Below are 27,535 nucleotides of genomic sequence, written 5' to 3'. Positions count from 1 at the left end.
TTATAAAAGTAATATTTATCGAACAAAAATAACATTTATTGTGTAACTGGGAGTCTCGTGAGTGCAAACATCCGAAGATTATCAAAGGTAAGCGATTAATTTTATAGTTTTTCTGACTTTCGTGACCATGCTAATTTGGGGCTAGCTGTTCTAGCATTGATTGATACACTCACAAAAGCTTGGATTGCTTTCGCTGTAAAGCATATTTTCGAAATCTGACACGATAGGTGGATTAACAACAAGCTAAACTGTGTTTTGGTATATTTCACTTGTGATTGCATGATTATAAATATTTTTAGTAATATTTTTGAATCTGATATGTTTGGGAATCTTCTTCTGCCTTTCAGGACCGGAACGAGGCTGTGGTTTTCTGAACATAACGCGCAACCCAAATGGCGTTTTTTTTGTTATAAAAGTAATATTTATCAAACAAAAATAACATTTATTGTGTAACTGGGAGTCTCGTGAGTGCAAACATCCGAAGATTATCAAAGGTAAGTGGTTAATTTTATTGCTTTTCTGACTTTCATGACCATGCTAATTTGGGGCTAGCTGTTCTAGCATTGATTGATAAACTCACAAAAGCTTGGATTGCTTTCGCTGTAAAGCATATTTTCAAAATCTGACACAATAGGTGGATTAACAACAAGCTAAGCTGTGTTTTGGTATATCTTACTTGTTATTGCATGATTATAAATATTTTTAGTAATATTTTGCGCCCTGCAATTCAGCGGTTGTTTAGGAAAATGATCCCGCTAAAGGGATCTGTAGCGCAGAGAGGTTAACTTCTGACTTCAACCACCCAACTGCTTACCACATCTAGTGACCACAACCACAGAACTTCTGATATCAATTGTACAACTTCTGACCATATCTAGTGACCACAACCACACAATTACATACCACAACCACACAACTTCTGACCACAAAACTTCTGACCACACATCTAACTACTTACCATAACCACACAACATTTTACCACAACCACACAACTACTGAACCACATAACTACTGAACCACATAACTACTGTCCACAACTTCTGACCTCAACCACACAACTTCTGACCTCAACCACACAACTTCTTTCACTACATCTAGTGACCACAATCACACAATGACATACCTCAACCACATAACTTCTGACCGCAATCAAACAAATTCTGACCAGATCTAGTGACCACATCCACACAACTCCTGACCTCAACCACACAATTACAAACCACAACAATGCAACCTTTGACCACACAAACTCTGATCACACATTTAAAGAGCTTTAGCTAGCCCCACCAACTTTACTTGTAAAGTTACCGTCTAGTTTTTTTTTAGGTATTTTATTTTAAACTGCATTGTTGGTTAAGGGCTTGTAAGTAAGCATTTCACTGTAAGGTGAAATACAATTTGATTTGATCAGGTGATTATGCTTATTGCTAAATAGCACACCTGCCTGATAATATGGACCATTTTATTTTTATTCATTTTGGAGTAGAATTTCCATCACCAGAACTGACCTTCTCACAGTCATACTCCCCCCCAAAATTGCAGGTTCCTCTGCGAATTCAATTTGATTTATTGCGGGTGTAGCGAAATGCTTGTGCTTCTAGTTCCGACAGTGCAGCAATATCTAACAAGTAATTTCTAACAATTTCAAAACATGTACCCAATACACACAAATTTAAGTATGGAATTGGAATTAAGAATATATATGGACGAGCAATGTCAGAGGCATAGACTAAGATACAGTAGAATAGTATAGAATACAGTATATACTGTATATATGAGATGAGCAGTGCAAGATATGTAAACATTATTAAAGTGACATTATTAAAGTGACTAGTGTTCCATTTATTAAAGTGGCCAATGATTTCAAGTCAGTGTATATGGGCAGCAGCCTCTCTGTGCTAGTGATGGCTATTTAACTGTCTGATGGCCTTGAGATGTTGTTTTTCAGTCTCTTGTCCCAGCTTTGATGCACCTGTACTGACCTAGCCTTCTGGATGATAACGGAATGAACAGGCAGTCACTCGGGTGGTTGTTGTTCTTGATAATCTTTTTGGCCTTCCTGTGACATCGGGTGCTGTAGGAGTCCCGGAGAGCAGACCGCACCACCCTCTGGAGAGCCCTGCGGTTGTTGGCGGTGCAGTTGTCGTACCAGACGATGATACAGCCCGACAGGTTGCTCTCAATTGTGCATCTGTAAAAGTTTGTGGGGGTTTTAGGTGACAAGCCAAATTTCTTCAGCCTCCTTGAGATTGAAGAGGCACTGTTGCGCCTACTTCACCACACTGTCTGTGCGGATGGACCTTTTCAGCTTGTCAGTGATGTGTACGCCAAGGAACTTAGAACTTTCCACCTTCTCCACTGCTGTCCCGTCGACGTGGATCGGGGGTTGCTCCCTCTGCTGTTTCCTGAAGTCCACAATCATCTCCTTAGGTTTTGTTGACGTTGAGTGAGAGGTTGTTTTCCTGACACAACACTCCGAGTGCCCTCACCTCCTCCCTTTAGGCTGTCTCGTTGTTGTTGGTAATCAAGCCGACTAATGTTGTCGTCTGCAGACTTGATGATTGAGTTGGAGGCGTGCTTGGCCACGCAGTCATGGGTGAACAGGGAGTACAGGAGGGGGCTGAGCACGCACCCTTGTGGGGCCCCAGTGTTGAGGATCCGCAAAGTGGAGGTGTTGTTTCTTACCTTCTTTCTTCTTACCATCACAACCTGGGGGCGGCCCGTCAGAAAGTCCAGGACTTGCACAGGATGGGGTTTAGACCCTGGGCCTAAAGCTTAATGATGAGCTTGGAGGGTACTATGGTGTTGAATGCTGAGCTATAGTCAATGAACAGCATTCTTACATAGGTATTCCTCGTGTCCAGATGGGATAGGGCAGTGTGATGGTGAATGCATCGTCTGTGGACCTATTGGGGCTGTAAGCAAATTGAAGTGGGTCTAGGGTGACAGGCAAGGTGGAGGTGATATGATCCTTGACTAGTCTCTCAAAGCACTTCATGATGACAGAAGTGAGTGCTACGGGGCGATAGTAATTTAGTCAGTTACCTTTGCATTCTTGGGTACAGGAACAATAGTGGCCATCTTGAAGCATGTGGAGACAGCAGACTGGGATAAGGAGAGATTGAATATGTCTGTAAACACACCAGCCAGCTGGTCTGTGCATGCTCTGAGGACGCGGCTAGGGATGCCGTCTGGGCCGGCAGCCTTGCGAGGGTTAACACGTTAAATGTCTTACCTACATCGGCCATGGAGAAGGAGAGCCCACAGTCCTTGGTAGCGGGTTGCGTCGGTGGCACTGTGTTATCCTCAAAGCGGGCAAAGAAGGTGTTTAGCTTGTCCGGAAGCAAGACGTCAGTGTCCATGACGTGGCTGGCTATCCTTTTGTAGTCCGTGATTGTCTGTAGACCTTGCCACATACGTCTCCTGTCTGAGCCGTTGAATTGCGACTCCACTTTGCCGCTATACTGACATTTTGCCTGTTTGATTGCCTTGCAGAGGGAATGACTACTCTGTTTGTATTCTGCCATATTCCCAGTCACCTTGCCATGGTTAAATGTGATGGTTCTCGCTTTCAGTTTTGCACGAATGCTGCCATCTATCCACGGCTTCTGGTTAGGGTAGGTTTTAATAACCAATCAGCATTCAGGATTAGTCCCACCCATTGTATAATACAAAAACAAAGACTCCAATTAAAACAACTAACACTGTTTTCTTCTCCTTGGACATCACTGCACGCACAATAAAACAGAAGAGTATGTACTGCAATATTTTTTAAATTACGTTGCTGGATGCTTATCTCCTCCTTTTCAAAAACAAGAACAAATGTGCCTGGGGCGACCAGTGGCACTGGTTCACCTTTTGGGGATCTCAGCTTTAAGGTCTGAAAGGCATTTTCTCATTGGGCAAGTCAGGAGTATTTTTGGGTTGGCCAAAGATGATTATAACATGCCCAAAAATGTAAAGTCTTTTTTTTGCCAACTAAACATAGGGGAGGAACAAGAAGGACCAGACTACTGGAATTCTTTGCATTTTGTTTGTTATCAGTAAAAAAATCCCCTGCCCTATGGGGCAACCAAAGAGCAGGCTCAACTTCCGCAACTGCTTAGGTCACTTGCCCAGGGCAATATGGCAACCCTTACCAATCCCTCATTATGTGCGTGTGTGTAACCACTCCCATATGTGTGTATGAACCAGTCCATGTTCTCTCCATATGTCTGGGAAGACTTTTAGCTGACATTATTGTACGTTTTTGTGTGTAAGTGAACAATTTTTGTAAATATACGTATACTGACCTAATCCACAGCAGTTAAAGTTAAGTGGAAAAAGAAAGTGGTGGCATTATTCTATGTAGGTTTGAATTCTGCCAACATGCTGTATTCGTTCTGGCTCATTAAGAAACTTCTTACCCTCACTGTTGACAAACAAAAATTAATTTCACACAAAATAACGGTGAAATTAATGTTACGAGAATGTGAAGCATCTAGTTATAAGATATTGCACTGTCCTGTGATAGGGGCTATGTTTCTGTTTAAAGAGACCCATGTGGATTTGATTTTACATCACACATGTGAGTCTCAGATATGTTGAACTTTACATTTGTCACTATGAATTCTCTCAGAATGTTTAATACAGCAAATGTGGATACCGTATGACAGGCGGTGTGTTTACATATTTTTAGACTGCACTGTAGTTACAGATCATGTCCTAATGACTGCTCTGTGTTTGAACTTACTCAGAGGCAACTTTCACCTTTGCAGACACAAGATTTATGGGAAATGGCACTCTAAGGGGCTCACATGAGAGTGAGAGTGACATCACAAGTAGATGTCTCATATTTGTGTTTAGGTTTGTGTGTGTGTGTGTGTGTGTGTGTGTGTGTGTGTGTGTGTGTGTGTGTGTGTGTGTGTGTGTGTGTGTGTGTGTGTGTGTGTGTGTGTGTGTGTGTGTGTGTGTGTGTGTGTGTGTGTGTGTGTGTGTGTGTGTGTGTGTGTGTGTGTGTGTGTGTACTGTAGGTTTAGAATCCTTTTTCTTGACTTGTTTAGACAGCACAGTGGTAGAGTTTCTGCATGGAAGCCTGACTGGTTCAACTACTGCATTCATGTGAGCAGTCTCATGACGGATCCCCTGTGTGTAAAGATTACATGACTTTTCCTCCCCTTATGAGGTGGGGAGGAGGGTGTGTCTTCTGCCTCACAATCTTGAGTTTAAAAGGTCTCTCAAAGACGATATACTAACAGTACTTCACAGCGTGAACACAGTGTGAAGACCGCATAATCGGTGAAGAAGAGAAGACGCGCACCGCATACCAGAGCAATATTATTTTGAACCTGCTTACCTGACTGTTCAGTCAGACAAGGGCTGCCAGGTGATTCAACAAACACTTTTACCCATCGGAGAACTCAACACATAGATTACAAAGTAAGTGAATATCTATAAATGCCTATAATTGACATCTTGATTCATTAATTGATGTAATTAATTAATGATGTAATCTAATTATCATTAGGGTTGAATATTTTACAGTTGATTTACAAATCCATCCCGAGAATAAATCACTTTTCTCCAGGCTAACCCTGGAAGTGTCATTCAAAAGCATATAAAGCATATAAATAGGACTATGTTTGGATTTGATTAGAGCTTTGATCAAATATTCAAGCCTGATGCTACCTGAGCCTGATGAGCCCTACATTAAATACATTTTATGAGCCCAAGCCCAGCTGGGAGAGAACATTCGATTCTGGTGCAGTACATGCGGCCTACAAAATGACAAGTATAGACTAGCAAACAAGATTTTAATTTTGAAATATAATAAGATGCATACAGTGCTTTCGGAAAGCATTCAGACCCCTTGACCTTTTTCACATTTTGTTACGTTACAGCCTTATTCTAAAATGGATTAAATAAATAACAATTCTTCCGCAATCTACACACAATACCCCATAATGACAAAGTGGAAAAAAGTTTTTAGAAATGTTTGCAATTTAAAAAAATATAAAAAACATGAATACAGTATATATATATATATATCTTGAAAAGTATTATCTATTTTGTGAAATTGATGGAGAGAGAGAAAGACTGCGAGAGAGTGCTCGTGGGTGCACTGATTTTAAAGCAATGATATTTGAGTGATAGAATGTTTTTAAAATAATCTTTACAATTAAAAAATAAGGTGACCCCCAGAAGCCAGATGGAGATGTGTACCTTTAGACGTGAAAGTCATCCAGTAAAATCCTACTTGAGTAAAAGTCTAAAAGTATTTGGTTTTAAATATACTTAAGTATCAAAGTAAAAGTACAAATCATTTCAAATTCCTTATATTAAGCAAACCAAATGGCACAATTTTCTTGTTTTTTGTACATTTACTGATAGCACTCTCCAAAACTCAGACATACAGTAATTTACAAACAAAGCATTCGTGAGTCTGCCTGATCAGAGGCAGTAGGGATGACCAGGGATGTTTTCTTGATAATTGCATGAATTGGACTATTTTCCTGTCCTGCTAAGCAAATCTATCAAGTACTTTTGGGTGTCAGGGACTTTTGGGTGTATGGAGTAAAAACGGCATTATTTTATTTAGGAATGTGGTGAAGTTAAAGCTGTCAAAAATATAAATAGTAAAGGAGTAGGAGTAAATAGTACAGCTACCCCCCAAAAACTTCAGAGATTCCTGCTTTTCTACAGTCAAGACTACGATAGCCCAAGGCTGTTGCCAACCAAAGTAGCCATGACTGACGTTGTTTAACATAGGAGTCAACCTATTTCCTGTAGTGTCAAAATTATAAAATGTTTTGTTTCTTGTAATAAAGTTTACCTGAAATGGAGCACAATAACATGTATTAAATTATGTAAAACAATGTCCTTCAAAGAAGTTGACTCACCCACATAATGTATCAACTAGACTATGGTTTCTACCTGAGCACATGGAACGTGGTATTATCCTGCAATTCACACCTCCCATATAGATGGCGAAAATTGGCATAACTCTTGGTGCTTGGCCCCTCTTTCCTGCCAAACATTCCTTTGTTTATTAAGAAGTGCTGCGTGAAATAAGCAGTGACTCCACTTCCGTCAGCGGCGTCATTACTGTTGATAGTTAGGACACTTTTTAAGAACCCAGCGTGAACCGGCAGGATTAGCCAATTGGCTGCTGACAAAGTAACATACACCATTGAACTAATTTGTTTGGACAATCAATTAGTGGCCCTGCATCCTACTGCTGGCTGGAGCTAAGCAGGTTCGGTCCTGGTCGGTCCCTGGATGGGAGACCAGATGCTGCTGGAAGTGGTGTTGGAGGGCCAGTAGAAGGTAGTCTTTCCTCTGGTCTAAGGAGATCCCAATGAAACAGGGCAGTGATTGGGGACATGTGTATGGTGCTGTCTTTCGGGTGGGACATTAAACAGGTGTCCTGACTCTCTGTGGTCACTAAAGATCCCATGGCACTTATTGTAAGAGTAGTAGCCCGGTGTCCTGGCTAAATTGCCAATCTAGACCTCATACCATCATGGCCACCTAATCATCCCCAGCTTCCAATTAGCTCATTCATCCCTCTTCCTTCCCCTGTAACTATTCCTCAGGTCGTTGCTGTAAAGGAGAACGTGTTCTCAGTCAACTTACCTGGTAAAATAAGGGTGTAAAAAAAAAATAATAATAATAATTCAAGGTCAATAAAAGTGTAACAGCTGTCAAACAGTTAACCAGATAAAAGAAACCTGCAACGTTATAAGAAATGTATTTGTCTACATTGAAAAACATTGTAATTCAAATAATAGACAGACAGATTTTCACAGAACAGAAAGGGTGTGACTAAGGAAAAGGACACAAGAAAGAAAGTATAATAGGGTGTGGTAATAAACTAGATTATTTTGTGTGCCCTTATTGTATGATTTCGTGCCTGCATGTCATTATAATGGATTGGTCTGTTATTTTGAGACCTGCCTTATTTACATCCTCCTTTGTTAATCCTGTTTCTGCAGAATTATATCAGAAAGTGATAACAAAGAAAACAAATAATTCAAGCACTTATAGGCATGAGTTCACTCACACGGATACACCTCACCAGCCTACATTACTTGACCTATACAGTATAACTATTTTAACCCTCATCTCATTTAAATACATACGTCTAAAATATAAATACATACATACATCTACTACACTACATCCACCATAGACTAGCTGTATCCAAACCTGAGGGCAAACCCTATCAACAGTGACTGCTGTATGTAATCAAGTCTACTAGGCAAGGTGTTCAGGTCATAGAAGACTGCTCTAACACAATCGTATCAGAAACAGGCTTCAACCGTGTACATTATGTATCAGTCAAAGTCTAGCCATGCCTAATACACAGGCTACTGAAACATGCTCACATTCACGTGCAGCACTTTCAATCCTGGCAGATAAGATGGAGAGCATATTCTTTCAAAGCTGACCTGGTTTAAGATGTTGGCAAAGATGTTTCATGAGGGGTTTGATGAGCATGAAAATGCTGTAAATCATATGCCATGGCCGCGTAAGTCACCAGATCTCAACCCAATTGAACACTTATGGGAGATTCTGGAGTGGCGCCTGACAGCATATTCCACCACCAACATAACACTAAACGATGAAATGTCTCATGGAAGAATGGTGTCGTATCCCTCCTATAGAGTTCCAGACACTTGTAGAATCTATGTCAAGGCACATTGAAGCAGTTCTGGCTCATGGTGGCCCAACACCCTATTAAGACACTATTTGTTGGTGTTTCCTTTATTTTGGCAGTTACCTGTATATGAGTGTGTGTCCGTGTGTCTGATGGTTAATGTGTGTGTGTGTGTGTGTGTGTGTGTGTGTGTGTGTGTGTGTGTGTGTGTGTGTGTGTGTGTGTGTGTGTGTGTGTGTGTGTGTGTGTGTGTGTGTGTGAATATATTGCATGCATATCGTGTTTGTGAATGTACGGTATGTGCATTTATTTATGTGTAGGCAGCAAGTGTCAATTATATTTGCACTATTTAGGCATTTCCAATTTTTGTTAGACTGTTCACATACCCCACTATTCCACTTCCACATCTCAGCGTTCACACATCTCAGCAGTTGCACAATTTCTATCTTGAACTCAGTCAGTGGAATGTTTTTACACTCTCTCCCTCCCATGGTTGTTCTGTCTGAGGTCACAAGGGTTAGGTTTAACATTGACGATGAAGAAACATTCCTTTCTCTCTCCGTCTATAACTTAGCCTCAATCTCTCCACTCCTTTCTTTGATTCTCCTCATTAGCATGTACATAAGTAATGAGGTGGTCGGGCGACTTTAAAGGCCCTGTGCTTTTTATGTGTCTATGAGGTTGGAATAATACTGTGAAATTGTTTTGTGACAAAACGGCACATTGTAAAAGTGGCCTTTTATTGTCCCCAGCACAAGGTGCACCTTTGTAATGATCATGCTGTTTAATCAGCTTCTTGATATGCGACACCTGTCAGGTAGATGGATTATCTTGGCAAATCAGTAATGCTCACTAACAGGGATGTAAACAAATTTGTGCACAAAATGTGAGAGAAATAAGCTTTTTGTGGATCTGGAAAAATTCTGGGATCTTTTATTTCAGCTGATGAAACATGGGACCAACACATTACATCTTACGTTTATATTTTTGTTCAGTGTAGTTTGTAGAACAAACAATTCGGACACTACAGATGTTTTCTTGAGAAGACTGATTTTGGGATGTCTCATGGTCTGACAAGCATTGCACTAGCTCTGCCACCTTTCACCATAGATGCGGGATTGACACGCAGCCCATGGAAAAAATACATATCTCTATCTTAAACAGATGGAGTTTGATGGGGATTTCTGTATTATGACAATTAGATTTCAGCGGGGCCGCGGAAATTGTAGGCAAGGGTAAATTGTTACACAGAAATGATTTGATATTGAGATAAAAAGGGCTACATTGGACCTTGCAGTGTTTCCTTATTGAGACTCTGCTCTGTCACTGTGTAGTAACAGTCAGTGCAAAGTAGGAATGCAGATAGATTGTGGGAAACGCTTTCAGTAGGACTAAAGAAGTTACTGGAAAGGAATCTACAAAGATGAATATTACCAGTGGCGTAAAGTACAGAAGTAAAAATACTTTAAAGTACTACAGTGTTTTGGGGTATGGGTACTTTACTATTTATATTTTTGACAACTTTTACTTTTACTTCACTACATTTCAATAGAAAATAATGTACTTTACTTGAGTAATTTTCTATTAAAGTATCTTTACTTTTACTCAAGTATGACAATTGTGTGTGTGTGTGTGTGTGTGGTGGGGGGAATGAAATAAAAAGGACTTGGATAAAAGAGAGTGGAAGAAGAAGAGGAGTTTATGGGAGAGACTGGACACATAATAGGAGAGTTAGGAGGGGTATTAATATATTGATGTGATCACAAGTAATGAGTATAGCATAGCTTTAATTCACTCATTAGATGAGAGGACTACATTCGATTTGTGATGCACATTGGCCAATTATAATGACATTTGTTCAAAAAGTTATTGGATGGATCTGGATTGAGGATAGAATTCTAAGCACACGCAAAGTGACAACAATACATGCCACTCTCTGTTTTCTTTTGTTTCTCAGGATGCCTGTGGAAACACCATCAGTCAGAAACACGTCTACAGTTGGTCGCTTCCCATCAGTCACACTGGGATTGGGGAAAGATGAGGAGCCAGAGAAGAACACGGAAGAAGGGGGGTGTCGACAATGGTTACGTAAGATCTGTCCTTGTTGCTGTCAAAGACCGAGCAAAGATGATGACATCGCAGATAAGGTTGTCACAGGGATCGATGATGCAGACAAGCTTTTGGGGAATGGGGACAAGGCAGTCACTAATGGAAGTAACCTTGAAGGTAATTTATACTTTTAAAAATACCATAGAGTCGCTAGTGAAAGTCTACACACCCCTTGCAGTCTTTACATTTTGCTGCCTTAAAAATTAAATCTAAAAAGGGCTTCAATTGGATTTCCTTCCTACCTATCTACACAACCTACTCCACATTTTCAAAGTGAAAGTTTAAAAAAATTAAGATGTATTGATTGCGTACCTCTTCACACCCCAGAGTTAATACTTGGTGGAAGCACCTTTGGCAGCCATTACAGTTGTGAATAATTTTTAATAAGACGCTACCAACCTTTCACAACTCATAGCGCAACATATATCCATTGTTTTTGTCAAAATTGCTCAAGCTCATTAAAATTGTGGGCAGCAATATTCAAACCCTGTCTCTGATTTTCAAGCAGATTTAAGTCAGGACTGAGACTGGACCATTCAGGAACACTCACCACCTCTTGGAAAGCCATTTTGGTGTCTATTTGTCATTAACATTTGTGTAATTGTCCCACTAAAAAATACAACTCTTACCCAGGGTTAGGTTTTCAGAAGACTGAGTTTTTTTTTCTGTAACTTTTTACATGGGCTTTTCTCCATTCATATTTATTTTGATCCTGACAAACTCTGCAGTCCCTGCCTGTGACAAGCATGCCCATCACATGATGCTGCCACCACAAATACAGAGGATTAAGAACATTGCATTCACTCCCCTTATGGAAAAAAACGTGATCTGTGATCTTAGTTAATATGATAGCATGTGACATGTAAAGCAACATGTGATAACATGAAACTACACATGTGAAAGCATGTAATCACATGTGAAGTGTTCCAAAAATACATGTTTTCACATGATTTCACATTCAATTTCATGTGGGGTCATGTGATTTTCCATGTGTGAAATCATGTGGTTTTTCTGTAAGGATCCAAATTACTGGCCTGTGTGACAAAGTGAAAGAAGGAAGCCTGTGTTTAAATATCCACTCTATTCTGTTTGCAACAAGGCCATTAAGTAATACTCCAAGACAACAGGAAAAATAAATTAACTTTTGGCCTAAATAAAAAAACACAACACAAAGTAAAAACCTCTGTATTTTCAAGTATTGTGGTGGCACCATCATGTTATGGGTATGCTTGACACCGGCAGGGACTGGAGCGTTTGTCAGGATCAAAAATAAATATGAAAGGAGCTAAGCCCAGGAGAAAAAAAAGTCAGAGGAAAACTCACCACAGTCTACTGAAAACCTAACCCTGGGATAGAGTTTTCTTTTTCAGTGGTACAATTACTCACATTTTAATACCAATGACACACCAGAATGGCTTTCCAAGGGGTGCGGAGTTTCCATGAGTGGTCCAGTCTCGTTCCTGACTTAAATTAGCTTGAAAATCAGAGACAGAGTTTGAATATTGATGTCCTTGAATTATTCTCAATCAAATTTACTGGGCTTGAGCAATTGTGCCAAAGACAATAGATATATGTTGTGGTGGAATATTGTATTCAAATGAGAGAGACTTTGTCATTTCTTCAAACAATCATCTTTATTCAATATCGATTAATTATTGAAGTAATGAATCCGTCGACCCAACAGTCTTGACTGTTGAGCCGAGAGCCTACCCTTTACAGGCAATGATCAGTTTACATAGCTGATACCAAGAATGCTTGGTTCCACCCCTCCCATATAGATTGTGGGGCACCATAAGTCACTTTGGGTTCATCCTCTGGTCATCTGCCTCTGGTGTTGTCTCCCAGATGCCAGGATAATTAGGAATACTGAGGCCTGTTTTGTTCCTCCAGGCCATCTCTATCTCGGTGACACCCACCACATCTGATCTATGGAATGCCAGCTGTAGGTTCTTTATCACCAAGCCATCACTTAATCAGTTGCCAGCCCAAGCTGCAAAAGACTCCTCTCAGTTAACTCAGAAAGGGAGAGAGAGAGTTCTAAGAACCTTACTCTATTTCATAAAACGACCATTTGGTGCATAAATATAACATCATTTTGTAATCAAGGCTACCACAATGTTGACCTAACAGCTGTGCAAAGTTGGTAGAATCTTGAAATAAAAGATCCCAGACATTTTCCATACACACAACACAATGCCACAGATGTCTCAAGTTTTGAGGGAGTGTGTAATTGCCATGCTGACTGCAGGAATGTTCACCAGAGATTTTTCCAGAGAATTCAATGTAAATTTCTCTACCATAAGCCGCCTCCAACGTCGTTTTAAAGAATTTGGCAGTACGTCCAACCGGCCTCACAACCGCAGACCACATGTAACCACGCCAGCCCAGGACACCCAAATCTGACTCCTTCACCTGCGGGATGGTCTGAGATAAGCCACCAGGACAGCTGATGAAACTGTGGGTTTGCAGAACCGAAGAATTGCTGCACAAACTGTCAGAAACCGTCTCAGGAAAGCTCATCTGCGTGCTCGTTGTCCTCACCAGGGACTTGACCTGACTGCAGTTTGGCGTCGTAACCGACTTCAGTGGGCAAATTCTCACCTTCAATGGCCAGTGGCAAGCTGAAGAAGTGTGCTCTTCACAGATTAATCGCGTTTTCATCTGTACCGGGCAGATGGCAAACAGCGTGTATGGCATCATGTGGGCGAGCGGTTTGCTGATGTCAACATTGTGAACAGAGTGCTCCATAGTGGCGGTGGGGTTATGGTATGGGCAGGAATAAGCTACGGACAACGAACACAATTGCAGTTTATCAATGGCAATTTGAATGCACAGAGATACCAAGACGAGATCCTAAAGCTCATTGTCATCCCATTCATCCTCCACTATCACCCCATGTTTCAGCATGATAATGCACGGCCCCATGTCGCAAGGATCTGTATACAATTCCTGGATGCTGAAAATGTCTCAGTTCTTCCATGGCCTGTAGAGTCACAAGACATGTCACCCATTGAACATGTTTGGGATGTTCTGGATCGACGTGACCAGCAGCGTGTTCAAGTTCCCACTAATACCCAGCAACTTCGCACAGCCATTGAAGTTGGACACCATTGCCAGCAACGTGACCAGCAGCGTGTTCAAGTTCCCACTAATACCCAGCAACTTCGCACAGCCATTGAAGTTGGACACCATTCCACAGGCCACAATCAACAGCCTGATCAACTCTATGTGAAGGAGATGTGCCACACTGCCTGAGGCAAATGGTCACACCAGATACTGACTGGTTTTCTGATCCATGCCCCTACATTTTTTAAGCTATCTGTGACCAACAGATGCATATCTGTATTCCCAGTCATGTGAAATCCACATGTTATGGCTGAATGAATTTATTTCAATTGACTGATTTCCTTATATGAACTGTAACTCAGTAAAATCTTTTAAAAGTTGCATGTTGTGTTTATATTTTTGTTCAGTGTATTAACTCTGGGGTGTGAAAACATATGCAATCATAACAACGTAATCTTTTTTTACATGTATTATTCATTTGGAACATTTTAGATAATTTTCTTTCACTTAAAGAAAGTGGAGTAGGTTGTGTAGATCTGTAAGAAAAAAACGAATTTGATCCTTTTTTAGATTTAATTTCAAGACAGCAAAATGTGAGCACTGTATTTCATTGTTACTACGCAAGACATTGTGACATTTGTGACAGAATGGTTGACTTTAATATGAACTTCCCTCTCTTCCTGTTGTCTCAGAGCTGTTGTTGATGGTGCGGTCCATAGACCTGATGAAAAAAAAGAAAGGTCAGAACCGCGTGGAGCATCACACAGACCGTTACTACGGTGATGGCCTCATCATCCGCAGGGGTCAGATCTTCATGATGTGGCTTGACCTCTCGCGACCTTACAATTCCAACACGGACAAACTCCACCTGGAGCTTAGGACAGGTCAGTGAGACATTCTGCTGAATCATGAAGGGTTACAATGACTCAAAAATGTCCTCCCTTGTTCCCCTGATGGGAAGCCCTGGGGCTAACAAGTGCACATGGTAACAGTAAGCCCTTTATAACCAATCATGGGAACTGACAGAGTAACTAGTTGGTTGTGTGTTTTTGTTTATTGGCATGAGCTTGTGTGTCAGTGCGCTTGTGTCTTGGAACGGCCCTGTGCCTGCACCATGTTTTGGTGATTATCACCATGGTAACTGGAGTCATGCATGTGGTTTGTGGCAAGCCTCCAGTGTTTTACAGGAGCCTGCCTCTCTCACAGTCCTGCAAAATCCCCTCTTTCCACTGACAATTCATTCCTACCATAAACAGCTTCGCCACCAACCAACTCATTTCACCATGCACTTTCAGCTTCTAGATTGTAATATTTATCTTAGAGATTCATTGAATATGAGTGTGTACTGAATGAGAGATATGTATTAATAGACAAGCAGCAAATCAACATTCAGGACAGATACTGTATGGATCTGCAGAATGAGTGTACTGTGGGTGGATTGTAGATGTGTCTGTGTGTGTGTGTGTGTGTGTGTGCGTGTGTGTTTGAGGATGAGAATGTTGCTCTGCTTGTTGTCTCAAACACACCCTGTTAACACCTTGGGTGCAGTCACCAGTCTGACATAGAACTCTTTTAGGAAGGAATTTCTTGATGCCGTTAATAACTAACTACAGATTATGAATCAATACGTGTTTTATTACCGAATGAAATACATATTTTTGTCAGTGTTGCCAACAACCAACATCATGTAATTTTTTTCATGACAGAAAAATTCAGCTAAAATAGGAGTAAGAGAAATTGCACGACAGAATTTCAACATATTTTGTTCTTATGATACTGAGTAATATTTGTGTGTGTCTGTCTGGGATAGGACCTTTGCCTACAGTGGCAAAGGGCACCCATGTCATCATTCCATTGGTTGAGGAGCTGGAGGATGACCGTTGGGAGGCCAAGATTGTGCAACGGGACGGCAACAGGCTCAAGCTGTCCATCAACTCCCCGCCCACAGCCGTGATTGGCCGATACCAGCTCACCGTGGCAACGCAAAGCCCAAAGGGGGAGACCACATCTACACATGACCCTGGGAATGACATCTGCATGCTGTTTAACCCCTGGTGTAAAGGTGAGAGAGAGAGAGAGAGAGAGAGAGAGAGAGAGAGAGAGAGAGAGAGAGAGAGAGAGAGAGAGAGAGAGAGAGAGAGAGAGGAGAGAGAGAGAGAGAGAGAGAGAGAGAGAGAGAGAGAGAGAGAGAGAGAGAGAGAGAGAGAGAGAGAGAGAGAGAGAGAGAGAGAGAGAGAGAGAGAGAGAGAGAGAGAGAGAGAGAGAGAGAGAGAGAGAGAGAAGAAAAAAAAGTCCTCCTTTGTGCTACCTATATCCCCCACTAGAATCCCCATACTTTAATGAAGACAGCTTCTCCATCCTGGAGGGGGAAATCAATCATTTCCAGGCCCAGGGACATGTACTAGTCTGTGGCAACCTAAATTCCAGAATTGGACAAGAACCTGACACCCACAGTACACAGGGGGACAAACACCTGCCTGGAGGTGACAGCATTCCCTCCCCCATATGCCCACCTAGGCACAACTATGACAACATAACAACAAAAACGGGTCACAACTCCTGCAGCTCTGTCGCACGCTGGGTATGTACATAGTTAATGGTAGGCTTCGAGGGGATTCCTATGGTAGGTACACCTATAGCTCATCTCTTGGCAGTAGTACTGTAGACTACTTTATCACTGGCCTCAACCCAGAGTCTTTCAGAGCGTTCATAGTCAGCCCACTGACACCCCTATCAGACCACAGCAAAATCATAGTCTACTTGAACAGAGCAATACTCAATCATGAGGCATCAAAGCCAAAGGAACTGAGTAATATTAAGAAATGCTATAGATGGAAGGAATGTAGTTTGGAAACCTACCAAAAAACAATTAGGTAACAACAAATTTAATCCCTTTTAGACAACTTTCTGGACAAAATGTTCCACTGTAAATGTGAAGGTGTAAACTTGGCAGTAGAAAATATTAACAGTATATTTGACCTCTCAACTTCCCTATCTCAATCAGAAAATCTCAAATAGAAAACCGAAGAAAATGAACAACAATGACAAATGGTTTGATGAAGAATGAAAAAATCTAAGAAAGAAATTGAGAAACCTGTCCTACCAAAAACATAGAGACCCAGAAAACCTGAGTCTATGCCTTCACTAAGGTGAATCACTAAAACGATACAGAAATACACAACGGAAAAAGAAGGAGCAGCACGTCAGAAATCAGCTCAATGTAATTGAAGAATCCATAGACTCTAACCACTTCTGGGAAAATTTGAAAACACTAAACAAACAACAACACAAATAATTATCTATCCAAAATGAAGATGTATGGGTAAACCACTTCTCCAATCTTATTGGCTCTATAACAAAGAACAAACAGCAAAAACATATACATGATCAAATTAAAATCTTAGAATCAACTATTAAAGACTACTAGAACCCACTGGATTCTCCAATTACCTTGAATGAACTACAGGACAAAATAAAAACCCTCCAACCCAGAAAGGCCTGTGGTGTTGATGGTATCCTCAAAGAAATTATCAAATATACAGACAACAAATTCCAGTTGGCTATACTAAAATTCTTTAACATCATCCTTAGCTCTGGCATCTTCCCCAATATTTGGAACCAAGGACTGATCACCCCAATCCACAAAAGTGGAGACAAATTTGACCCCAATAACTACCGTGGGATATGTGTCAACAGCAACCTTGGGAAAATCCTCTGCATTATCATTAACAGCAGACTCGTACATTTCCTCAGTGAAAACAATGTACTGAGCAAATGTCAAATTGGCTTTTAACCAAATTGTCGTACGACAGACCACGTATTTACGCTGCACACCCAAATTGACAAACAAACAAACCAAAACAAAGGCAAAGTCTTCTCATTCTTTGTTTATTTTTTTAAAAGCCTTCAACTCAATTTGGCATGAGGGTCTACTATACAAATTGATGGAAAGGGATGTTGGGGGAAAAACATACGACATTATAAAATCCATGTACACAAACAACAAGTGAGTGGTTAAAACATATATATCAACGAATTGGCGAGGGCACTAGAAAAGTCTGCAGCACCTGGCCTCACCCTACTAGAATCTGAAGTCAAATGTCTACTGTTTGCTGATGATCTGGTGCTTCTGTCACCAACCAAGGAGGGCCTACAGCAGCACCTAGATCTTCTGCACAGATTCTGCCAGACCTGGGCCCTGACAGTAAATCTCAGTAAGACCAAAATAATGGTGTTTCAAAAAAGGTCCAGTCGCCAGGACCACAAATACAAATGCCATCTAGACACTGTTGCCCTAGAGCACACAAATAACTATACTTCCACAAAGCTGTGAACGATCTGAGAGACAAGGCAAGAAGGGCATTCTATGCCATCAAACGGAACATAAAATTTGACGTACCAATTAGGATCTGGCTAAAAATACTTGAATCAGTTATAGAACCCATTGTCCTTTATGGTTGTAAGGTCTGGGGTCCGCTCACCAACGAAGAATTCACAAAATGGGACAAACACCAAATTGAGACTCTGCATGCAGAATTCTGCAAAAATATAATCCGTGTACAATGTAGAACACCAAATAATGCATGCAGAGCAGAATTAGGCCGATACCCGCTAATGATCAAAATCCAGAAAAGAGCCGTTAAATTCTACAACCACCTAAAAGGAAGCGATTCCCAAACCTTCCATAACAAATCCATTACCTACAGAGAGATGAACCTGGAAAAGAGTCCCCTAAGCAAGCTGGTCCTGGGGCTCTGTTCACAAACACACCCCACAGAGCCCCAGGACAGCAACAGAATTAGATCCAACCAAATCATTAAAAAAATGATAATTACTTGACACATTGGAAAGAATAAACAAAAAAACAGAGCAAACTAGAATGCTATTTGGCCCTAAACAGAGAGTACACAGTGGCAGAATATCTGTGACTGACCCAAACTTAAGGAAAGCTTTGACTATATACAGACTCAGTGAGCATAGCCTTGCTATTGAGAAAGGCCGCTGTAGGCAGACCTGGCTCACAAGAGAAGACAGGCTATGTGCACACTGCCCACAAAATGAGGTGGAAACTGAGCTGCACTTTCTAACCTCCTGCCCAATGTATGACCATATTAGAGGCACATATTTCCCTCAGATTACACAGATCCACAAAGAATTCGAAAACAAACCTGATTTTGATAAACTCTCATATCTACTGGGTGAAATACCAGTGTGCCATCACAGCAGAGAGATTTGTGACCTGTTGCCACAAGAAAAGGTCAACCAGTGAAGAACAAACACCATTATAAATACAACCCATATTTATGCTTATTTATTTTCCCTTTTGTACTTTAACCATTTGTACATCGTTACAACACTGTATATATACATAATATGACATTTTTAATGTCTTTATTCTTTGGAACTTCTGTGAGTGTAATGTTTACTGTTAATTTTTATAGTTTTTTTCACTTTTGTATATTATCTACTCCACTTGCTTTGGCAAAGTTAACATATGTTTCCCATGCCAATAAAGCCCCTTGAATCGAATTGATCAAATCAAATCAAAGTTTATTTGTCACGTGGCCGTATACAACAGGTGTAGACCTTACAGTGAAATGCTTACTTACAGGCTCTAACCAACAGTGCAAAAAAAGGTATTAGGTGAACAATAGGTAAGTAAAGAAATAAAACAACAGTAAAAAGACAGGCTATATACAGTAGCGAGGCTATAAAAGTAGTGAGGCGACATACAGACACCGGTTAGTCAGGCTGATTGAGGTAGTATGTACATGTAGATATGGTTGAAGTGACTATGCATATATGATGAACAGAGAGTAGCAGTAGTGTAAAAGAGGGACTGGCGGGGGGTGGTTGGCCGGTGCAGATAGCCCGGTTAACCAATGTGCTGGAGCACTGGTTGGTTGGCCCAATTGAGGTAGTATGTACATGAATGTATAGTTAAAGTGACTATGCATATATGATAAACAGAGAGTAGCAGCAGCGTAAAAGAGGGGTTGGGGGGGGCACAAAATGCAAATAGTCCGGGTAGCCATTTGATTACCTGTTCAGGAGTCTTATGGCTTGGTGGTGAAAACTGCCTTTTTGTCCTAGACTTGGCACTCCGGTACCGCTTGCTTGCCATGCGGTAGTAGAGAGAACAGTCTATGACTGGGGTGGCTGGAATCTTTGACAATTTTTAGGTCCTTCCTCTGACACCGCCTGGTGTAGAGGTCCTGGATGGCAGGCAGCTTAGCCCCAGTGATGTACTGGGTCGTACGCACTACCCTCTGTAGTGCCTTGTGATCAGAGGCCGAGTAATTGCCGTACCAGGCAGTGATGCAACCAGTCAGGATGCTCTCGATGTTGCAGGATCTCAAGACCCATGTGAAATCTTTTTAGTTTCTTGAGGGGGAATAGGTTTTGTTGTGCCTTCTTCACGACTGTCTTGGTGTGTTTGGACCACTCTAGTTTGCTGTTGATGTGGACACCAAGGAACTTGAAGCTCTCAACCTGCTCCACTACAGCCCCGTCGATGAGAATGGGGGTGTGCTCGTTCCTCCTTTTCCTGTAGTCCACAATCATCTCCTTAGTCTGGTTATGTTGAGGGAAAGGTTGTTATTTTGGCGCCACCCGGCCAGATCTCTGACCTCCTCCATATATGCTGTCTCATCGTTGTCGGTGATCAGGCCTACCACTGTTGTGTCGTCTGCAAAACTTAATGATGGTGTTGGAGTCGTGCCTGGCCATGCAACCGTGGGTGAACAGGGAGTACAGGAGGGGACTGAGCATGCACCCCTGAGGAGCTCCAGTGTTGAGGATCAGCGTGGCCGATGTGTTACCACCTGGGGGCGGCCCGTCAGGAAGTCCAGGATCCAGTTGCAGAGGGTGGTGTTTAGTCCCAGGTTCCTTAGCTTATTGATGAGCTTTTAGGGCACTATGGTGTTGAACGCTGACCTGTAGTCAATGAATAGCATTCTCACACAAGTGTTCCTTTTGTCCAGGTGTGAAAGGGCAGTGTGGAGTGCAATAGAGATTGCATTATCTGTGGGTCTGTTTGGGCGGTATGCAAATTGGAGTGGGTCTAGGGTTTCTGGGATAATGGTGTTGATGTGAGCCATTACCAACCTTTCAAAGCACTTCATGGCTGCGAACGTGAGTGCTACGAGTCTGTAGTCATTTAGGCAGGTTGCCTTTGAGAGAGAGAGGAGAGAAGAGGAGAGAGAGAGAGAGAGGAGAGAGAGAGAGAGAGAGAGAGAGGAGGAGAGAGAGAGAGAGAGAGAGGAGAGAGAGAGAGAGAGAGAGAGAGAGAGAGGAGAGAGAGAGAGAGAGAGAGAGAGAGAGAGAGGAGAGAGAGAGAGAGAGGAGAGAGAGAGAGAGAGAGAGAGAGAGAGAGAGAGAGAGGAGAGGAGAGAGAGGAGAGAGAGAGAGAGAGAGAGAGAGAGAGAGAGAGAGAGAAGGAAGAAGTAAATTAGCTAATACAAATCAAATCAAATGTATTTATATAGCCCTTCTTACATCACCTGATATCTCAAAGTACTGTACAGAAACCCAGCCTAAAACCCCAAACAGCAAGCAATGCAGGTGTAGAAGCACGGTGGATAGGAAAAACTCCCTAGAAAGGCCAAAACCTAGGAAGAAACCTAGAGAGGAACCAGGCTATGAGGGGTGGCCAGTCCTCTGGCTGTGCTGGGTGGAGATTATAACAGAACATGGCCAAGATGTTCAAATGTTCATAAATGACCAGCATGGTCAAATATAATAATCACAGTAGTTGCCGAGGGTGCAACAAGTCAGCACCTCAGGAGCAAATGTCAGTTGGCTTTTTATAGCCGATAATACAAAGAGAGCTTGTCCCTGTCCTCAGCCAACCCTATACTCTTAGAAAAAAGGGTTCCAAAAGGGTAGAACCCTCTGTCGAAATGATTCTACATGGACCTCAAAAGGGTTCTACCTGGAACCAAAAAGGTTTCTACAAAGGGTTCTCCTATGGGAACAGCCGAATAACCTTTTTAGATTCTAGATAGCACTGTTTATTTTCTAACAGTGTAAGCTCAGAGACTCTCCATAGTCTTCACCCTCATTTCAGGCTGATGACATCACACAATGGAATTATTTTCCTTTTGAACAACTGGATTTAACCTCTCTCTTCTTCTCCGTCAGATGACACAGTGTACATGGACAATGGCGATGAGAAGAACGAGTATATCCTGAATGATGTTGGAAGGCTCTACTACGGCACAGAGAACCAGATTGGTTCAAGAACGTGGAACTATGGACAGGTGAAGGAACATGAAGATTATAAGTCAGTTGATGGGAAAATGTCCTGAGTAGGACAGACCTAACTAACATCTTTCTATCATTGACCCTGCTTCTCTCTCTCCTTTCATGTCTCCCTCTCTATTTCTCAGTTTGACAAGGGGATCCTGGATGCCTGTCTTTATGCTTTGGAGAAGAGTGCGACCCCCCCCTCAGGCTGGGGAGACTCTGTCAACGTGGTGAGAGTCATTTCAGCCATGGTGAGTCCTCCTCGCAAACACAGGGCCTACACTTTAGAACTTCACAGTATCACCTCTAACCTCGCCTCTAAGTCCAACCAATGTCCAACCAAACTGGCACCTCATTATTCCAACTCTAAACTGAATCCAAAGTGAACCTGTACTCTCCTTTATCCCAGATCAACTCCCCAGATGACTGTGGGATCCTGGAGGGGAACTGGTCAGGGAACTATGTGGGCGGGACTTCCCCTACATCCTGGAGTGGCAGTGTTGACATCCTGAAAATGTACCATAAGGACGGAGGCGCACCGGTCAGATATGGCCAGTGCTGGGTCTTCTCTGGGGTCACCACCACAGGTGTGTTTGTATGTCTTTGGATAAATCAAATGACTTATCTGAGGGAAACTTGAGTGCCATGTTGCTATGCATTGACCCCTAACCTCTCACCCTCCAATCTCTTCCAGTGTTGAGGTGTTTGGGCATTCCCTCCCGTAGTGTGTCCAACTTCAACTCCGCCCACGACACAGATGTCTCCTTGACAACAGACGTGTACTTCGATGAGAAGTTGGAGTCTATAGATCACCTCAACTCTGACTCCATCTGGCGAGTAGAACATAATCATACTCTCTTACTCATGGTATCATTCAGTACTACATCATCTTGGTCATGTCATCACACACCACTTATGTAAATACAATGTGGATTTACTAGGTTACATCTAATTATAACCCATTCCTGCTTTAGGAACTTCCATGTGTGGAACGACTGTTGGATGGCTCGTCCAGACTTGCCACCTGGTTATGGCGGCTGGCAGGTAGTAGACTCCACCCCCCAGGAGACCAGTCAGGGCACATACCGCTGTGGCCCCGCCTCCGTCAATGCCATCCGTAACGGACAAGTGTTCCTGAAGCATGACTCACCATTCGTCTTTGCTGAGGTGGGTCTCTAGTGTGTCTTCTCCCTTCCTTTCTCTCAGACGCACAGTGATGACCTCACTTGCCCCTAGTCTCAGATGTGCTCCATCTCAACCATCTCTACCTCTCTCTCTCTGCTGTACCTGTACTGTAGGTGAACAGTGATAAGATCTACTGGCAGAGGAACCTGGATGGCACCTTCACCCAGATCCACAGTGAGAAAAACGCAGTGGGCCACTGTATCAGCACCAAGGCTGTAGGCTCCGATGAACGCAATGACATCACAGACCTTTACAAGCACCCAGAAGGTAGCTTCACATAGCTGTACAAACATTAACAAGCACTGGGTAGCATTGCATATCATAGTTCCATTGCCATACCTATACAAGCAGACTCCTGTATAAGAACCCAGAGGTTAATATCTATTCTATTTTTTCTTATTGTTATTCTCTCCAGGCACAGAGGAGGAACGCATTGCTGTGGAGACTGCAAGTCGCTATGGCTCCAAACCAGATGCCTACTCCTCTCCCATCGCTCAGGATGTATCCATAGAGGTGACCATGGATGGGGAGGGGCCACGCATGGGGGGAGATGCAGAACTGACCATTGTCATGCGCAACACTAGTTCTCTACCACGCACTATCAACCTCCACAGCCAGGTGGCAGTGATGTACTACACTGGTGTGGTCAAGGCTACTGTCAAGAAGGACCAAACTCCTGTGGAGCTGCTACCCAATGAAGGTGAGCCACTGGGAAATGTCTTGTGTTACATATATCAGTGATGTTCAGTCAGACAGAGTTATTCATTGCATGTCCAGGTTTTTTTCACCCTAGTCCTGCCTCCCTCTCCTAACAGTGAAGAACCTGGAGTGGATCCTTCAGTACCAGAACTACCAGGACCAGCTTGTGGACCAGGCTGCTCTGATGCTGACCCTGTCGGGCAGGGTCAGTGAGACACAGCAGGTTCTGGCAACTCAGTTCAGCTTCCGCCTCCGCACCCCTGACCTCATCATTAAGGTAAGCAGAAACAGAATGAATGAATATCTCCATAAATCTCATCCACAGCATCCATATTTGTGTCTGTCTGTCCATCTGAATATTGTCTGTTGACAACATAATCCAGAGATGTTCTGTAATGATAAGGTTTCCATATACTTTTCCCTCCTAGCCAGTAGGGGAGGCTGTGGTGGGGGAAAAGATGGCGGCTGAGATCTCCTTCACCAACCCTCTGCCATGCACACTGAAGGGAGTGGTGTTCCGTGTAGAGGGGCTGGGCCTGCAGAGTGTTCGACAGATCACTGTTGGGTGAGAAACTATGTTCACATACATTCTGCTTGCCATATCTCTTTGTCACTCCATTCATCACATGGGCATATACAAATGTCCTGTAACCAGGGTTGGGGTCAAATCCAATGTCATTTGAAATTCCAATTCAATTCTTGAATTCACTCATGAAGTGGAGAATTTACACTGAATAACACTTGAAATTATGGAATTGGAATTATACTGTTTTAACTTTTTGAATAGGAATTTAATTGGAATTGTAAAACATTTAATCTTTGGAATGTAATTGAATTGGAATTCTATATATTTACATTTCCCAGTTAAGGGAATTAATGGACGTAGTTTCAACAAATTGACCCTAGGATTTGTTTTTAATCATTTCAAGCTGTATTCCTATATTTCCAGTACAGCTAGACTGTCTGAAGCCTGAAAGCCTGAGGGAATTGAATTCAAATTGGAATTTGTGGAACTGTTGGGGATAACATTGAATTGGGAATTCAATTCTTGGAACTTACCTAACATTGTAATTCAGAGGACTTGAATTATCTCTGAATTCAAAGACTGACCTGGGATTTGAATCGATTTAAATGGAATTTACAGGGAGAGAGAATTTAATTAGAATTGAATTTGTAAAATTGACCCCAACCCTGAGTGTAACATCAGCAAAACATGCCTATGAGTTCATCTGAACACAACATCATTCTGTATGACACTATACTCTCTGTCAATCTGTGGTGCATGTAGTCAATCTTCCTTCATGTTTTGAACAAGCGCAATACTGAGTGTCTCTGTTATATCTCTCAGTGACGTGGCCAGTCGCGCCACTGTGGTTCAGACGGAGGTCTTTGTCCCCACCCTGCCTGGACTCAGGAAACTGTTGGCTTCACTGGACTGTAAACAGCTCACACAGGTTCATGGTGTTGCTGACATCAACGTGAAGGAGAAATAAGTCTTCAGACATCATAGACCTCTCGGTCTGCTTGGCTATTGAGGCATAATCACTATGGAGGTCAGAAGAAATCATCTCCCTTCCTTTTCCCCCTACCAGAGCGCTGGTGTTGCTGTTGAGTCAAATATGATGTTCGAAAGTACAGCTTGTGAGACAGGAAAACCATACACCATGCAAGACAAGCATTTTCAATAGTCATGTTGTCACAAATGTTTCCATTCCTCCCTCTCAAAATCAGATTGGACCTGCATAATGTGCCTTGAAAAGTGGCTAAACGAATGATTGCAGCCTTTACAAGACTAATATTAGGAATTGAAGCATACCTACTGAACAGAGCACCCGTTAGTTATATGACACATGGGAACAATAATGTTTGCTCAGCATACTGTACAGTGCAGCAATAATACCTTATACAGAATGTGTTGCATGTTATGTTGACAGAACATTATACCCTATCTATGACACCATCAGATTTATCTCAGCTATTATTTATCACTTATTAGAAGGGCTTTGTGTTAACTAACACTGCACAATTATCAAATAATTTGGTGCTATTATTAATTTATAAACATTGTTATGGATTTTAAGAGATCAGTTCTTTCAAACACATATTCATGCTTCTGCAGCAGGTAGCCTAGCGGATAGAGCGTTGGACTAGTAACCAAAAGGTTGCAAGATTGAATCCCTGAGCTGAGAAGGTAAAAATCTGTCGTTCTGCCCCTGAACAAGGCAGTTAACCCACTGTTCCTAGGCCGTCAATGAAAATAAGAATTTGTTCTTAACTGACTTGCCTAGTTAAATAAAGGTAAAATTAAAAAATGCACTACATTTACATTTACATTACATTTTAGTAATTTAGCAGACGCTCTTATCCAGAGCGACTTACAGTAGAGTGCATACATTTTATTACATTTTACATACTGAGACAAGGATATCCCTACCGGCCAAACCCTCCCTAACCCGGACGACGCTATGCCAATTGTGCGTGTAGTGTGAATGTCTAAAAGTCTTTCTATTTGAACTGGATGAACAAATCAGTATTAGGAAGCCAAGTTAAATCTGCTCCATCCCATGGTTTTTGGATCCAGGTTTTGTATTAACATCAGATGTTCTGTTTTTTTGCACTTCTGCATCTCAATATTAAGTACACAATTAGAACTGAACTAAATGAAGCACCCAAGGTAGAGGTTTATGACAAAAATGCTGAAATGGCAGCTACACACGTTTTTCACAAACAGCATGTAATCTGTAACTGTTTTAATAGTGTATTGTATTTGTGTGCTATTTACATTTTTTTATACTATGTGAGTAAATTAATTCCACTTCAATACTTTGTCCTTATTCTGTGTGTGTGTGTGTGTGTGTGTGTGTGTGTGTGTGAGAGAGAGATAGAGAGAGAGAATTGGTAGAGTGACAGCAACAGGTTTACCCAAGTACATGTTATGAAAGAGTTGATATTTTAATCATGTAAGTGTTCAGGTTGACATCATGCACAATTATGAACACACTCCCTCATACACATACATAAACTGTAATGTACAAATCACATCTTTCTACATTTATTTGGCCTTTTTCATATTCATTAGTTCATTAAAACACATGACATTGGCAGTCATAAGTCAACCCCTTCATAATAAAGTCAAGATACTATAATGGTGGTCTTATTGTCAGTCGTGACTCATGACATGTCATGACATGTCAAGCCTCTTGAAAAGGAAAACTTTTTAAAAAGCCTATAGTGGTTGGCACTGAGCTAATCAGCTTCTGCCAACAAAACTCACACAGTAGGCTGTATTATATAAATAAAATTAAGCAGCATTGTTAAATTAGTCACACACACGCAATCACTCAGTCTCAGTCTACATTATCACAGATGGTTTACACAACTCTGAACTCCTCAGGCTGATCAACATAGACCTGATGAGCAGCTCCCTCAACCACCTGAGACAGGGAAAGAAAAGGGGGAGGAGTGAGGGACTGTGAGGATGATTTCAGGTGTGTTGTCAGTTGTAATCTTGTACCCATTCGTTTGAACTCCACTCTTAGGTCTGCTATTGTTAGCTCAAAAGAGAAGCCCACTGTGGTCTGCTCACCCAGT

At 41.9% G+C, this 27,535-nt stretch overlaps 1 protein-coding gene across 1 annotated transcript; it reads left to right on the top strand.

The window, feature by feature from the left end:
• Nucleotides 1-5,220: 5,220 nt before the first annotated feature.
• LOC129855316 (protein-glutamine gamma-glutamyltransferase K-like) lies at nucleotides 5,221-26,765 on the top strand. Its single transcript, XM_055922846.1, has 14 exons — nucleotides 5,221-5,418; nucleotides 10,596-10,864; nucleotides 14,506-14,697; nucleotides 15,624-15,875; nucleotides 21,956-22,074; nucleotides 22,204-22,311; nucleotides 22,470-22,647; nucleotides 22,755-22,893; nucleotides 23,035-23,227; nucleotides 23,359-23,512; nucleotides 23,661-23,945; nucleotides 24,061-24,221; nucleotides 24,373-24,509; nucleotides 25,293-26,765. The coding sequence occupies exons 2-14, from the start codon at nucleotides 10,597-10,599 to the stop codon at nucleotides 25,435-25,437; spliced, it is 2,331 nt and encodes a 776-aa protein (XP_055778821.1). The 5' UTR covers nucleotides 5,221-5,418; nucleotide 10,596; the 3' UTR covers nucleotides 25,438-26,765.
• Nucleotides 26,766-27,535: the final 770 nt, after the last annotated feature.

This window comes from Salvelinus fontinalis, chromosome 5, assembly GCF_029448725.1.
Source record: "Salvelinus fontinalis isolate EN_2023a chromosome 5, ASM2944872v1, whole genome shotgun sequence".
Classification (NCBI taxonomy): Eukaryota; Metazoa; Chordata; class Actinopteri; order Salmoniformes; family Salmonidae; genus Salvelinus; species Salvelinus fontinalis.
This window is presented reverse-complemented; position numbering and strand designations above follow the sequence as displayed.

Coding starts and splice junctions, on each gene's coding strand:
- LOC129855316 (XM_055922846.1), top strand. CDS start 10,597: ATGCCTGTGGAAACACCATCAGTCAGAAACACGTCTACAGTTGGTCGC. Junction 15,876..21,955: donor GTTTAACCCCTGGTGTAAAG/GTGAGAGAGAGA, acceptor CTTCTCCGTCAG/ATGACACAGTGTACATGGAC. Junction 22,075..22,203: donor GAACGTGGAACTATGGACAG/GTGAAGGAACAT, acceptor TCTATTTCTCAG/TTTGACAAGGGGATCCTGGA.